The 16,173-nt window shown below is 50.8% G+C and overlaps 1 protein-coding gene across 3 annotated transcripts in view; it reads right to left on the bottom strand.

Moving 5' to 3' along the window:
• MCC (MCC regulator of WNT signaling pathway) overlaps positions 1-16,173 on the bottom strand; it is a 446,585-nt gene that overhangs the window by 263,660 nt on the left and 166,752 nt on the right. Inside the window, exon 1 of one of the 3 annotated variants that reach the window (XM_062189312.1) lies at positions 10,057-10,146. The exons of 1 other annotated variant lie outside the window; for it this stretch is intronic. Coding sequence is in view for 1 of the 2 variants with exons in the window: in XM_062189309.1 (XP_062045293.1) it covers positions 9,795-9,851 (57 nt within the window). In the remaining variant the exon portion in view is untranslated. Of the gene's footprint in view, positions 1-9,794; positions 9,904-10,056; positions 10,147-16,173 lie in introns of those variants that run through there. One more of the 3 variants, XM_062189309.1, reaches the window with a different exon arrangement.

Here is a 16,173-nt window from a genome sequence, read left to right as displayed (position 1 = left end):
AATAAATGAAAACACAGAAAACAGGGGCCAGCACTGTGGCTTGCATCCCATTTGGGTGCCAGCTCCAATCCCAGGTGCTCCATTTCCAGTCCAGCTCCTTGCTACAGGGCCTGGGAGAGCATCAGAGGATGACCCAAGTACTTAAGCCCCTGCAACCCAGATAGCAGACTATGATGGAGTTCCTGGTTCCTGGCTTTGTGGCCATTTGGGGAGTGAATCCAAGGAAAAAAGATCGCTTTCTCTTTCTAACTCTTTCAAATAAGGAAAATAAATCTTAAAAAAAAAAAGAGAGAGAGAGAGAAAATAAATTCAATCTGATGTTCAAAACTCTGTGGAGAGCTCTTTCTTCCGTGGCTTAGGGCACCCTGTGTGATCTGGCAAGGTTCTCTCTGACCCGTCTCCCTCCACCCTCCCTGCTCACTGCACTCCCAGCCACGGGACCTACGTGCTGCTCCCTAAACACACTGAACTTGCAGTATCCTCCACGTTAGCCTCACCCTTCCTTCTGCTTGAATCGGTCGTCCCCTCCTTCACAGGGCTTGTATCCCTCATTTCTTTTGGGTCTCGGGTCACAGACTCGCACAGAAAGATCTTTGCTGATCACTGTAATAGCATTGCTCCCTGATCCACTCCCTGCACGGGTTTTCTTTATGGCACCTATCACCACTGGATAGACATCTGTCTATATGTATTGTCTGACATGTACAGAGCACACATTAGTTGAATTAATACATGAGTGGTAAAGAGATAGTAAATTAGTCATAATGACCAAACTAAATTCCATCAAATACATACTTCAACCGAAAAAGAAAAACAGCCATTCTTACACATTTGTCACACTAAAATGGCAACTGGGATTTGGTCCAGAAAAGCAACTTTGAAGTCTGTTGTTGCCTCATTCTGTCACATATTAAGAGCCAGAAGTACAGTGATCAGTTTCACTCTGCTTCAACCTTCACAGATCTCATGGTCTCCCCGAAGGAAGCAGATTTACAGGTGGATAATCACAGTGAGTGTTCTGAACACAGATGAGGGGAACAACAGCTATGCTGGAGAGGCTGGGAAGGGCTGGGGCGGAGAGAAAGGAGTCATGTAAGTCTGCCATGGATTCCATAGACAAGGTCACACAACCTGTAAGAAAATAGTGTCAGGCAATTACTCCCACTCTTACTATGCAACCAGAGAACTCCACTGCTTCTCTAATTCTAGGCAATCTTGTCCACAGCAGCATTCTTCCCTTGACAACTACTTCAGTATTTCTCACAGATCCAGTTGGAGCTAACTAACATGCACACACACTCAAGTTTCATGAAACTTTCTGGTCTCAAGTTATCAAACACTACAGCCTCTGGTTTAAGATCCATTTCCACCTCTGGCCCTGTAGGTATGATTGCATGTATGCAGGATCCCATCACACATTACAGGTGCTGATCAAATCTCACGACACGGAATCTGCCTCAACATACTCCACCAACCAAAGCACTTTCACCGCACAAATTTCCCAGCCCAAGAGTTTTTTGTTGCTTACTGATATTAAATTGATGCATTCAACCTACAGCTTTTTGTAAAGTAGAACCAAATAGCTGCCGACTGGATTTTTTTCCTAAAGGATTTTCTCAAAGTTTAACACCTTCACTGAACTTAAGGAGTATCTTGGAAAATGAGCATAAATAAAAAATTTTACAACCTTAGTCATTCCTAATGATATTACAAACCTTCCAGAAGGTGTCCTTTTTACCAGATGTACTCATGTTGGCTGTTTGTAGTCAGCAAGAGAAAATGGACATTCACTAGAAAGGCAAGGTAGCTTTGTGGTCCCGGTCATTCATTTAAATTGAATCTGTTTCTCTGTATAATTGTGGTGACCTTTTCTTCCCCCCAGGAATGAAGAAGCCCACTGCTAGGACTCTGGGAAGGTGGGAGGTGGAGATGAGTTCAAGAAAATAGCTGCAAAGTATGTCTCTCTCCTGTGATATCCTGTCACTGATGTCAACAACCCATATCCTAATGAATATCTAGAGACTTTTTTGAATCTTTTTTGGCTTGTCTGATTTTAGAATTTTATCAACAAAATTCATAAAATCTAGGGATTACATAAGACATCATGTTGGTTTTCTAAAATTTGATTCATTGGATCAAAATCTAAATTTGAAATCTTTGTTTATCAACAACTTAATTTTGTTATAAACATAGATTTGGTCTTTCAATTGCAGTCTCACTTGGGAGGAAGCCTTCTTCCTGCCTTTCACTGGGAAAACCAGCTTCAGGTAGCTATTAAGACAGCATCATTAGAACATTCCCTATTCTGCACATGTGTTCACTCAAACTTCTGGCATCTCAAATCCTGTAGCAACAGTCCCATAAGGCACTTCCTTAAGGTGAAGCCTGCGGGGCCGGTGGTGTGGCTCAGCAGGTTAAAGCCATGGCCTGTGGCACCAGCCAGCTGGAGTCCCACTGCTCCACTTCTGATCCAGCTCCCAGCTAATGCTCCTAGGAAAGCAGCAGAGGATGGGCCAAGTCCTTCAGCCTCTGCACCCGTGTGGGAGACCCAGAAGAAGCTCTTGGCTGAGGGCTTTGGCCTGGCCCAGCCCCGAATGTTGCAGCCATTTGGGGAGTGAATGGTGGATGGAAGATCTCTCTCTCTAACTCTGCCTCTCAAATAGATAAATCTTTTTAGAGAAGAAAAGATAGGAAGTCTTGGGACCTAAAAGCTTCCCAATTAGACAAAGCACTCTCAGAGTCTCTCTGCCTTCAGGTCTATGGCCATCTCAGTTCCTGATCACCTCTCTGCTCTCTGACCTCTTCATCCTTGTCCCTTCGACTGCCACCTGGACGCAGCCCCATGAACTGACTCTGTAGCTGGATCTCCTTCTCACTGCCTGCTGGGTTTGACTTACGACCTCAGTGCCACACTCAGCATGTACCTCCTCAGGGCCTGGCTACCAAAGCAGGCAAGCTGCTGCCTTCACTGGACTCCCAGGCACTCTGCATCCCCCAAGGGATGTCACAAACTGTAGCAGGAACCTAGAGTCCTGCCTGCAGGGGTGGCAGAGACAGCTTGCATCCCTGAGACGGAGAACCCTCATTCTTCTTGATCTGACATCTGATACATCAACACCAATCCCCAAGATCCCTCTTAGGGTACAGGCAGGGGGCAGAGTTATGGTGCCCCCAATCTCCTTAGTAGTAAAATAAAACAGAAAGCACTCCACTGGATGAAGTTCCTGCTATTTCTTTAACAACCAATCTGCTTTCAAGGGCTTTGCAAAGTCAGTGCTTAGAATACTTCAGCTATGTGGAGGCAATGGAAGTGACTAAATTCTTACACTCTAATACTCTGCACTTCATTTTTATCAAATACAGTTATCTAGGTCTTGCATAGAGATTACAAAACTAATCAAGTTAGACAAAAAACAAGCTTATTAAACAGAATACTCCCTCCTAGGAAGATGTGATTGAAAGCTGAGGGCAGTAACAGAAGTGAATGAGATGTCAAGTCATAAAATGATGGAGCTCTAGACAAAGACTACCTGGGAACAAATGATGACTCCGCCTTTTTTAGACCTTGTGGTCTTGCTAAATTTTTTCACCTCTTTCTACATCATCTTCTAGACCTATAATATGAACATAACAGAATATGTCTCATACAGTTTTTAGCAAGTAAGCATGGCAATATCTGGAAAGTACTTAGGAAATGCTAACTACTTAAAAACCATGAATGAGCAGCTAAAATACAAAACCAAAACTACTGCCAGGAATTGGGAATTAAGAGATGAAGGTTTTAGCCAAGGCTCTGTCATTCTGAAGACCCTGAAGTGGATTAAAAATGGTTGTGATATTAAAAATCTTTTTTTGCACCCCTGTTGGAGACAGAGGACCTATTTCTTCACCCTTGTAAGTAGGCTAGGTATAGAGCTGTTTTGACTAATTGACTAGCCCTGTGTCAGTTTCAGTCCTACATTTTAAGAGAACTGGCAGCTCATACCTCCTCCATCTTGGTACACAGCTGCCATGCTAAGACAAAGCCCAAGGGCCTAGGGGGGAGCCCATGTGGAGAAGAACTGAGCCCATTTCCTAGTAGCCACCTGTGAAGTGGCTCTTCTTGCTCTAGCTGCACCTCCACCCCAAAATGCCCAAACTATACAATCATGAACAAATAAGGTTGATAGTTTCGGCCTCTATATTTTAGAGCAGCTCGTTACACAGCCATAAACAACCAAAAAAGTTTAAAAACCTCAAACCAAGCACATAACATCAGTCCCTCAAATTCTGTATTTACGTGGGCATTCGGCTTAGTGGTGAAGACCCACGTCCCACACATGAGTGCCTGGGTTCAGTTCCTGACTCTGGTTCCTGACTCCAGCTTGCTGCTAATACAGACCCTGGGAAGCTCATGCAGTGGGGCTCCTGCCATCCACAAGGGAACTGCGAATGAGCTCCCAGCTGCCAGCTTCAGGCCAGCCCAGACCCAACCAATGCAGGCATTTGGGTGACGAACCTCTTTCTCTCTCTGATGAGAGCTCTCTGCCGCTGAAATAAGCAAACTTTGTATTTATAAAAAGGGAAGAGAGAAGCAGTAAATTGTTCATCAAATTCAAACATTCATAGTACACCAAAAATATACAAGACTCTTAACACTGCTCTCCTCAATGCTTATGGTCTGTGGTTAACACAGCTACTAATCAACTCATTACAATGAAGTGTGGCTCTTTAAAGACAGTCAAGTATAAAGAAGTATACTGGGGTACAGGAATACTAGATAACCTCCCACACCCCTTTCAACTAATTATAATTTTATAATTAATTTGATGATGAAGAATAAGTACATCTGTGAGGTGTCCACTTAGGGTCACACAAAATCAAACAGAGAACAACTTTCTTCTGTAAACTTCTCTTACAGCATCAGTGAAGAGCTAAGTTTTCAGGCATGACCCACTGAAATGGTGAGAACACGGAGAACTGCCTCTGATAGCCTAATTTAATAAGGCAATGACCTGATGAAGAAGGCTTTGAAAAACAAGGTAAGGAGAGAGTAAGGGAAGCATAATTTCCAGGGATAACCAATGTTTCAAAGTAAACAGTGATGGAGAATTTTTTTCTGGTTCACTGTTTAAATAATGTTTAAAAGGCAAAGAATTTAAGCTGATTGCTTCAGACAAATTATTTAAGTAACAAAGTTGTTTTTTCATTCCCAGAGATTATAATGGTTGGCAGGAAAGTATAAACTCTCAAAGATAAGTTTTTATGTATCTACATAAATAGGTAGCTGTCTACAAGATAAACAGACAGCTATCCTGCAAGGACCAGTTGATTCAAGTTTTACCCCAATACTGGTGCACCTTAAGACATCTTCTTTCCAAGCTCTTACTAGGTCTAGGAGTTAACAAGAAATCTGACTGTGCTGGTGAAAATACATAATGGCCCCACAAGTATTACTGCGACAAACAGAACTAACTCCTGACCTAAAACTTAGAACAGTGAGGAAGAAGATACCAGAGCTACCCATCCCCTCCCAAGCTTTGGGAGAATTTAATATTTTTTTAAGATTTTATTTATTTACTCTAGAGCAGAGTTACAGACAGAGAGAGGGACAAACACAGAGAGAGAGAGGTTTTCCATCCACTGGTTCACGCCCCAAATAGCTATAACAGCCGGAGCTGGGCCAACCTGAAGCCAGGAGCCAGAAGCCTCTTCAAGGTCTCCCATGCATGTGTAGGGGCCCAAGCACTTCAGTCATCCTCCACTGCTTTCCCAGGCCATAAGTAGAGAGCTGAATCAGAAGAGGAGCAGCTGGGACACGAACAGGAGCCTATATAGAAAGCCAGCTTAGCCTACAACACCACAGCACCGGCCTCAAGAGAATTGAATTTAATGTGGCTGAAGGTGTGACCATTTTCAGCTTCTTGATGGGAGTGTGGAGGGATGAATGCAGATATATGAATGCCTGCAATGCCCCCCACCTAGGGCTGAAGCTGGGAGCCAAAAACTCAACCCAGGTCTCCCACAGGAAGACAGAAACCCAGCTACTTAAGCCATCATCACTGCCTGCCAGGGTCTGCACCAGCAGAAAGCTGGATTCAGGAGCAAAGTTAATTATCAAACCCACAGGTATCTTAACCACTAAGCCAAATGCTCGCCCCTAACTACCTTTAATTTGGCTTATGTTGAAATCCTTCTGATGTAAACAGGGAGGTAGCAAAGAGAAGCTCAAGACTGACAGCAGCACCTGTGCCCATCTGTATCCCAAAGTCCACACCGTTTCCTATGCTGGCTGGAAATATACCCAGGACTGCAGGCTCCGCACACCCATTCCTCATCAGGAACTACACACAGTGACATCTACCTAGAGAGGAACACGTGTGTGCTGCAGCCCCAAGCGTCTGTGATGCCTGACACTTCTGAGATCCCCAAACTCTACCTCCTTTGAATATCCAGTTAGGGCACCACTCCTTACCCCATAAAATGCTTATTCCAACTTTGGTGGGGACAGCACCTCCCCTTTCCTCCTGAAGAGAGGTTGTCCACACTCACACCTGTGTCTGTACTACCCCTTCTAATAAATCTTGCTTCTTGCTCTCCTTACATATGTCTCCTCCTAGATTTGAATTCTTTTCTCATGTGGAAAGGATAAATAAGCCCAGCTAGATGTCAAATTCTCCACAACACTTCCTTAACCTCACACTAAAAAATATTTTTGGGGGACTGGCGCTGTGGCGCACCAGTTAAGCCGTGGCCTGCAGTGCTGGCATCCCTTATCTGTACTGGTTCAATCCCAGCTGCTCCATCTCCGATCCAGCTCCCTGCTAATGCTCCTGGGAGAGCAGCTGAAGATGTCACATGTCCTTGGCCCCCTGCATCCACGTGGGAGACCCAGAAGAAGCTCCTGGCTCCTGGCTTCGGTCTAGTTCAGCCCTGGTACTTGCAGCCATGCAGCCATTTGGGGAGTGAACCAGTAGATGGAAGATCCATTGACCGCTCTCTAACTCTGCCTTTGAAATAAATAAATCTTAAATAAATAAATATATATATATATTTGAGTATTTGTAATGGACAGCAAATAGCCAAGAAAAAAGACCAACTAGCCAATTCATTCTTATCAACTTTTCCTTTTGCATTTCTGTTATTACTGCTAAGGATTAGTTTTCTTTGTAAAAGAGTTCATTTGTGGTCATGAATAAACATATGTCTGAATGTTTGTAGATGGAGATAATTTCACTCTCTTGTAACCAACTCACATGATCTTACATGGCTAAGTTCAGAGTACACACCAAAGGACACAGTCACACACTTTCTGTTTTTCCATCTTAAAAGTTCTCACACTTGGAAAACCCAATACCAGATCTCCTAATCACACATCTCTCACACCCAAATCCCTCCTGCCAGTCTGAGATCCAAGCATCCTCAGAGCTGAAGCTCGCTGTGCTCCTTCCCCAGATCAGATTACAGTCAGAACCTGATTTAAGTCACTGCCTCCTGTTGAGTCCGCATCAGCACTACTGTCTAAGGTCAACAGCTCCGGCTCCGGTGCTGCAGGACCCTCCCTGCAGAAGGGCAGCCCACCAGCCAGTCCGCTGAGCAGCCTCCTGTGTGCGCACCCAGGATGCTCCCTTCACAGTTCCTCCTGCCCCTGGAATGCATGAGGAACATCAGGCAGCATCTGACCCCATGGTGACCTCAGACAGCACTGAGGCTCCTGGGTAGTGAGAGATAAGGCACTAAAGGGGCCCCCAGAGGGGTTTATTAGCTCTGCTTCCAGGTGAGGAGGAGGAGTCAACCATCAAAAGAGGATGGCAACTCTGCCTTACAGCACATTAAACGGTGTTTAAGAGAGAGGCTACAGCAAAGAGGAGCAACTCTACCTGAAAGATCTAATGTAAGAAATGCAAGTGGCCTGTTTTCGGAGCTATAGATACTAACCTAGGGATACTACAGAAACAGAAAACGCTAAAGCTCTCGCCATGACATACTGAACAGAGACCGAGGGTTCATAAAGTATGAACCAAGTACATCCTCTTGCCTTACCATTTTCTTTACACACATCCGAATTTAAAACACAGACACAAAGTACAAGCTCCTAACCTTACAGACCATTCAATCTACAAGGAAGCCAGGACTGAAGGGACACAGGGGTAACTAAGGGGACTCAGGGGTGGCTCAACAGAAGTCAAAAATGAATGAGCGGACAATAAGGACAAGAAAAGCTAGTTTGTTAAAGGATATGGTTGGCGCAGAAATTTTCTCAGGGGTAAGACTATCTTACAATGCTCAAATATTGTCTTCCAAACAATGCAGGGGCATAGAGCACCCCCAGCTCCCTTTTGGCTATAAGTTTTATAGGGATCGATAATGGCATGGCTATCGAGAGGCAAAGACTGGCGAATCTGACCAGCACCTGAGTGCCACAGGCTGTCTGCTCCCCTCTGGCAACCCAGTCTGGGCCAACACTAAGCAAGTCAACCCACACCTCCACTCCCCCTAAATCTGTGACTTGCTTTTCAACAAAGGTTAATGAATAGCACTGTAGGTGAGGGAATTAAAAGTGCCGCAGAGAGAAATCCTATGAGGGGCCTGGCAAAGACCGGGCAAGCGACTCAACTTTACTTGATGGCTTTTAAGTGACCTCAGAAGATCCGTGCAAGGCTTCTCCTTAAACAGCGTCAGTTATGGAGGAGAGCCACGGATCCTAGCTCAGATTCGAGATTTTTCCCTCCAGACGAAACTGGCCAAACTAGCCTGAGTCCGCACAGTCTTCACTTTCCACGTTTCTAGCTCTCCGCAGCCTTCCCCACCACACAGGGAAACAAGACGCCCTCCCTCTTGGGGCCAGCCCCTCACACCCGTTCCAACCCCGGGCAGGGCCAGCACCAGGCGGCCAATACCTCCGGTCCAGACCCACTAGGCTTCGCTCTCCCCGGCTCTGCCCCCCAGCCAGGGCCGGGTCCTTCCATTTTCCCTTCACGGTGGGTAACGTGACATCACCGCCGTCTGCCTGCCGGCTGCCCTCCCTCTCAGGGCTGCACCCCGCAAGCAGACGGCTGAGGTTTGGCCCCCGCAAGTGGCGCCGAGACGGTGCCAGCAGGGAAACCTACCGCCACCACGCCTCCTGCGGCGGGCACGGGCACCCACGCGCCTGCTTCTCCGCGAGCACCCAGCTCTGCGCGCTTCGGGGAGTCACGGCGCTGGGCGCGTGCACCGAAACCTCCCTGAAGTCTTCACGCTGGAGAGCATCTGTGACCAGGGTGGGGGGACCACGCGTCGAGAGTCCGCGCCCCCCAGGAACTCAAGCTCCAGGCGGCTTTGCGGCGCTTCCTCGCACACCCGGCCGGCGCCGCCCCTGCCTCTGCCGGGGAGCCCACCTGGCCTGGATCAGGGAGCGCCGCAGTTCGATGGCCCCCGGCCTGCAGATGAGCGCCTGGGTTCTCCGAGCCGTCAGCGACCGCCTAGGCAGAGGCGCGAGGGAGGCGGCGCCGGCTTCTCCCGAGACCGAACAGCGGTCGCGTGCGGGTCACTGCCGGAGCCGCACCTCAAGTTCAGACAAGACCGCAGAGTCCGTGCGCCCCCGGCGCGGTCTCGCTCGGAACCCCGGCCGACCGCGGCGAGCGGCCCGCGCGGACCCCGGCCACCGCCACCTCAGCGGCCCGCGCGGACCCCGGCCGACCGCGGCGACCGCCACCTCAGCGGCCCGCGCGGACCCCGGCCACCGCCACCTCAGCGGCCCGCGCGGACCCCGGCCGAGCCCCCAGCGCCGGGGGCGCACCGCGCTCAGAACGCCGCCCCAGCCCGGCGGAGCCCACCTCACTCAGCTCGGCCGAGGCGTCGCTCCCGTACTTGGCGGCAACTCCAGAATTCATGACTGCGCTCCGGGGCCGGGCTGCCGACGAGCGGGGCCCCCGTCCGCCGCCTGCGCGCCGCCTCCGGGGAGGCTACACGGCCATTTCCGCCCAGCACCGCGGCGCAGCCCGCGAAGGACGCGCGCGCTCGGGCCGGGGCCGCCGCCGCAGGGTCCGGGGCGCGGGGCCCTGGGCGATACCACTCGCGGCGCCGCCCCGCGCCTACCGAGCCGCGCCGCTCCCCATGCCGGGCTGCAGGCGCCCCCTCGCCCCGCCGAGCTCCCGCAGAAGCCGAGAGAGGAACGCTGGAGGGCAGCCGGCCGCGCAGCGCTCCTCACCGAAGTTTCCCTCTGAATGGTCGGGAGTTTGGAGCGGCCGCGATGGAGCGCAGCTGTCTCGGCGGGGGCGGGGCCTCGGGGGCGGGGGCCGGGGAGGGCGGGGCCTGGGGCGGGGCCCGCGTAGGGATCGGGCGGGGCCGTAGAAGGCGGGGCCCGAGTCGGGATGGGGCGGGGCCGGGGGGGGCTGGGCGGGGCCCGAGTCGGGATGGGCCTTGGCGGGGCGGCGAGGGGGGTGCGGGCCTCTGCCGCGGATACTGCGACAGTAATTAAAGGGACTCAAGTCCAGGGGGCAGGGAAGAAGCCGGAAAAAGCAATCGTGCATGAATTTTTTTTTTTAAAAGGACAACTTCCCCCCGGGGAGCCACCTTCCGTGATTTCATCTGGCCGGACGCCGCCCCTGAGGCCGCGCTCTGCACTTCCCACGGTGCGCTGGGATCTTCCTGAGGTGAGCGGCGGTCACTCCCTCAGGAGCTCAGGTGGACATTGCAGGGGCCACGGCGCCGCCCGAGCCCCTCCTCCTGCCGCCGGGACACGAAGACCCCCTGGAGACGCGAGGCGGGCTCCCAGACCCCACCCTCCACCAGCGCCAGGCCGCCGGCAGCGGGAATCAGAGACTGGAGGGGGGTGGGTCCGCCAGGCCCTGGGGTCCGTGCGCGGGGCCCGGGGCAGGGGGAGAGATTCTGCCTTGGAAAACATCCTGGAGGTCTGCAGAACTGCTTAGGGGACACAATAGGAACAGCGTGTCTCCAGCCCCGGGACAAACCTCGCTTCCTGAAGCCTAGAGTGAAAACGCCATCCTATTGTTAATGTCCAACATCTTTTTTTTTTCCTATTCCAATAGGATGTTTATTTTGCTCTTTAAGAAGGTGCAAAGGGCGCCCGTACTTGCATCCATCTTCCTCCCACCCTTCCTGCTGAGTTCATTCACTGCTGGTGGAGGCCCTGCTGGGATGAGGACCTCTTGCTGCTCTTTCTGGGGCAGGGCCTCAAATTCTGGGGCACTGCCAGGCAAGGCCGCTTTCTGCATGGGGGGGGGGGGGTTCAGAAGCCGTGTGGTCTAATTTACTTTTCATTCTAATCTTTTTGACAACTAACTGGGTTCTCGAAGCTGGAGATGCTGTAAAAACAAGTTGAAAATCCTTACATGAACTGCTTGGGTGAGCAGTCTTAATCCAAAAACCCTAAGTGTCCTGTCAGCATTCAAAAGTTTCAGATTTCAAGGCATTTTGGGTTTTTGGATTTGAAATGCTCAACCTGTAAAAACAGAGACTCAAGGTGTTTAGAGCCTCAAAACACACAAAGATGGCAATTTTAGATTTTAAAAAATGGTACTTTTGCCACAAAAGCTGTACAAATAAAGATCTACTGCAGGGGCCGGCGCCATGGCTCACTAGGTTAATCCTCCGCCTGTGGCGCTGGCATCCCCTATGGGTGCCGGTTCTAGTCCCGGTTGCTCCTCTTCCAGTCCAGCTCCCTGCTGTGGCCCGGGAGTGCAGTGGAGGATGGCCCAAGTGCTTGGGCCCTGCACCCACTTAGGAGACCAGGAGGAGGCACCGGGCTCCTGGCTTTGGATCGACCTAGGGGAAAATAGGGTCTGGCAGCCAAGGGGTGGGGGTGACTCCCACAGACCCTGGGGAGGGGCAGCATGGGGGCTGATGTCTGAAGAATGGCTGCGCTGCAGAGAAGGAGGAGCTGCCTAGGCTGTGGTGCCACGGAAAGGAAGCCCGGATGGAGAACGGAACGCACCAGGCGTGCAAGGAAATCGCAACGTTCTGTTCTGTAATGGAAGCCAGATCATGGAGAAATGGTGCTTCTCCTAGTCACCAGAGAGCCACTGAAGGTTTCTGAGTGCAGAAGTCATGGGAATTGGAGCTGTGTTTTGAGATATACCTCTAGGTTTTTATCACGCGCATGAGGAACATACATGAATTCAAACAGACTGGTGTTGAATGTGATTCTGGTGTTAAAAAATATTTTTTTTTCCTGCCATAAGGCCCCTAAAACCAAGCTACAACTTCACCTGGTGTTCAATCAAAAGGAAAGTTTCCTGTTCCCAAACTGGAGGGTGGGGGCCGGCGTTGTGGCATAGTGAGTTAAGCCTCCCCCTGTGACATCCCATGTGGGCACTGGTTTGAGACCTGGCTCCTCCACTTCTGATCCAGCTCCCTGCTGATGCAGCTGGGAAAGCAGGAGAAGATGGCCCAACTGCTTGGGTCCCTGCACTCACATGGGAAACCCAGAAGAAGCTCCTGGCTCCTGGCTTCTGCCTGGCCCAGCCCCAGCCATTGTGGCAATGTGGGGAGGGAACCAGCAGATGAAAGATCTCTGTCTCTCCTCCTCTTTCTGTAATTTTGCCTTTCAAATACATTAAAAAAACAAACAAACAAAAACTAAAGGGCACTGACTGCTGGGATTTTCCTCGTAAACAATGACCTGGATGTCACTGCCACAGAAGATGCAGCTATGCCACACTCCAGCAGCAGTAGATAGGGGAGCCCGAGGTGGGATGAGCAGGGCCAGCCTTGCACAGCAGGTTAGTCCAGCTTCCTGATAGTGCGCCTGGGAAGATGGTCCACTTTGGGGGCCCTGCAATCCACATGGAAGACCCAGGTGGAGTTCCTGGCTCCTGGCTGTTGTGGCCATTGGGAGTGAACCAGCAGATGGACGATCTCTGTCTCTCCCTATCACTTTGCCTTTGTGTTTCAAATGAATAAATATTTTTAAGTGGGGCTACCTTAACAGCCCAGCAAGAGGTTAAAGGGCCTGAATTAAGTAAGGGTGATGGAAGTGGACAGCAGGGGACAGATGGAAGAGATCCTGTAAAAGCACAGTAGACAGCAAGTGTGGTGCAAAGAGGAAAGCTGACAACAACATGTAGAAGCAGAACTTGGCTGAGTGGAGTTAGAGTGATGTCCTAACAGTCACAGGGCTCCAGAGAAGGAGCAGGTGTAGGAGGAAACTGAGTGACAGCCTGAGCTGGAGGTGGTACCTGAATGTCCAGGTGGACATGTTCAGCAGGAAGCCTGATACGGAGTCAGGGTGGTGGTGGAGATGGCGGTGCCAGGACAATAGGTACGGCTGTCCAGGAGGAGACACGATCTTCGAGAAGGGGTGTGTGTGTGTGTGTGAGTGTGTGTGTGTTTGGTTTTTTATTTTGTTTTTATTTATTTGAGAGGTAGAGTTACAGACAGAGAGAAAGGTCTTCCATCCGCTGGTTCACTCCCCAAATGGCCGCAACCCCAGGAGCTGGGCTGATCAAAAGCCAGGAGCCAGGAGCTTCTTCTGGGTCTCCTACAGGTGCAGGAGCCCAAGGACTTGGGTCATCTTCTACTGCTTTCCCACGCCACAGCAGAGAGCTGGATAGGAAGAGGAGCAGCCAGAATATGAACCAGCACCCATAAGGGATGCTGGCACCACAGGCAGAGGCTTAGCCTGGACCACAGCACCAGCCCCAGATGTGTGTGTGTATTTAAAGATTTATTTATTTATTTATTTGAAAGTCAGAGTTACATAGAAAGGAGAGAGAGAGAGAGGACTTCCACCCGATGGTTCACTCTCCAGATGGCTGCAACGGTCAGAGCTGCACTAATCCGAACCCAGGAGCCAAGAGCCAGGATCCAGGAGCTTCTTCCGGGTCTCCCACTTGGGTGCAGTGGCCCAAGGTCTTGGGCCATCTTCTACTGCTTTCCCAGGCTACATCAGAGAGCTGGATCAGAAGAGGAGCAGCCGGGATTAGAACCAGCGCCCATATGGGATGCCGGCGCTTCAGGACAGGGTGTTAACCCGCTGCGCCACAGCGCCGGCCCCAAGGTGTGTGTTTTAATAGGGGCAAAATAAGAAAGCGGTAATGGCTGGGCAGGCCAGTTAGAGAAGCAGGAAGGTAGCAGGAGAACACTGTGGCTGGGAGTCTACGAAAGCTATCACTATGCCAAGGGGCGGGCATCGGAGACTTATGACAAAGAGCTTCAAGGATAAAGCAGAGGAGACAGAAGGCAGAGTGCCACCGGCAGGCGGGCGGACCTGGGGCAGCAGTGATCAACCATTATTCTTTAGGGAAATGTGATGGTGGCAGAAAACAGGAGACAGGACAGTGTGACTGCGAAATAGGTACTCGGTCTCTGCCTGTTCCCAGGCATACCACCCCTAGAACCCCTAGAATCTTCCAAGTGGTGTCATTCTGTTTACTAATGAGATGATTAGTGGCTGGCAGCCCCTAGATAGCTTCAGGATGGGGGAGGTCACTAGAAAGATCAAAGCAGAGACAGATGTTTGGACTTTCAGATCCGTCTCTCTCCTCCCAAAACCTCTGGACAGGGAGAGGGGCTGAAGGTTGAGTTGATCACCAATGGCCAGTGATTTTCTCAGTGGTACCTTTGTGACAAAGCCTCCATAATCACCCAGGTTGGGCTAGGAGAGCTTTTGGGGCGCTGAACACATGCAGGATCCTCATGGACGGGGTCTGGAGAGGGCATGGGAGTTCCATGTCTCACCCCACGTATCCCTTCACCTGTATCCTCTGTAACATCCTTTATAACAAGCTGGTAAATGTGTTCACCTGACTCCTGTGAGGCACTCCGGCTGATTAACGAAAGCAGAGGGAGAATCTGTGGGAACCCCAGTCAGTCCGGTGAACACCACGGGACGCGAGTTTGGCAATGGAACTGGGAGCAGGACTGAGCCCTCGACCTGGAGGATCTGACACTGTCCAGTAGATGCTGTCAGTATGGAATGGACTTGGAGGACACCCAGCCCAGTGTCCACCACGGGGCGGACGGTTTGCTTGATGTGCAGAGGACTCTCCACACCTCCAGCCTCAGAAGTGACCGCATGGCAGCACTCACTGTCCGTTGAGTCCAAGTTTGCTGCTCACACTTGGAGCCGGTCAGCAATAATGAGTAGAGTACAACGGCCCATTTGCAGGCTGGGGCTAAGGCAAACCTTGAAGACACAGAGAAGAGGGAGACGATGCAAAGTTCCTGAAAAAGGAGGACAAGATGGGCCAAGGACAAAAACCAGAGATGAGTTTTGGGGTAGGCCGGAGGAAGAGGGCATTCTGACCCCCTTCATGGGAGACCAGGAAGAGCTGGGAGAGCTGGGGGATTTATAGATGAGGAAGAAGATCACGGAGAAACTAACAATGTTTACTTGAAGAATCAACCAACTTCCTCTTTGTGACAGTGGATGGGAAACAAAGACTAACGATATTTATAATCGGATTCTGACTCAAGGAAAGGAAGACCACAGAGATGTCTGTCAATGCAAAGGGACAAAGCAGCTGTGGGGATCAGTGGAAATGCGAGCACTGGTGCAGGGGCGGGAAGGTCTGGCCCTCGGGATCCTTTAGTCTGCTCCTACCGAGGCAACTGCAGGTGGAACCTGAAGTTCAATCTGCTGTGGCAGGCCAGTTTTTAAGTGGACAGCTTTGGAAAGCCCATGGGTGATGTTATGAATATCCAAATGGTCCTGAGCAGAAAAAGGTTCCACACACCTAGAAGGATGGTGGGACACCCTATCGCCAGTGGGCAAACAGTAGCCCTTCTTGCATCAATGAGGAGTCTAAATTTTTTTTTTTTTTTTTTGACAGGCAGAGTGGACAGTGTGAGAGAGAGAGAGAGAGAAAGGTCTTCCTTTGCCGTTGGTTCACTCTCCAATGGTCGCCGCGGCCGGCGCGCTGTGGCCGGCGCACCGCACTGATCCAAAGGCAGGAGCCAGGTGCTTCTCCTGGTCTCCCATGCCGGTGCAGGGCCCAAGGACTTGGGCCATCCTCCACTGCACTCCCTGGCCACAGCAGAGAGCTGGCCTGGAAGAGGAGCAACCAGGACAGAATCCGGTGCCCCGACCGGGACTAGAACCCGGTGTGCCGGCACCGCAAGGCGGAGGATTAGCCTGTTGAGCCACGGCGCCGGCTAAATTGGTTTTCTTACAATCTAACATTCCATGAAAAGATTTTTTTTGGCTGTAATTTAAATGCCTTGTGATTTTTTTTCCACCTCTTAGTCTTGATT

The sequence above is a fragment of the Lepus europaeus genome, chromosome 4 (assembly GCF_033115175.1).
Source record: "Lepus europaeus isolate LE1 chromosome 4, mLepTim1.pri, whole genome shotgun sequence".
In the NCBI taxonomy this organism is placed as follows: Eukaryota; Metazoa; Chordata; class Mammalia; order Lagomorpha; family Leporidae; genus Lepus; species Lepus europaeus.
Note: the sequence above shows the minus strand (reverse complement) of the source record. Positions and strands in the feature narration are given on the sequence as shown.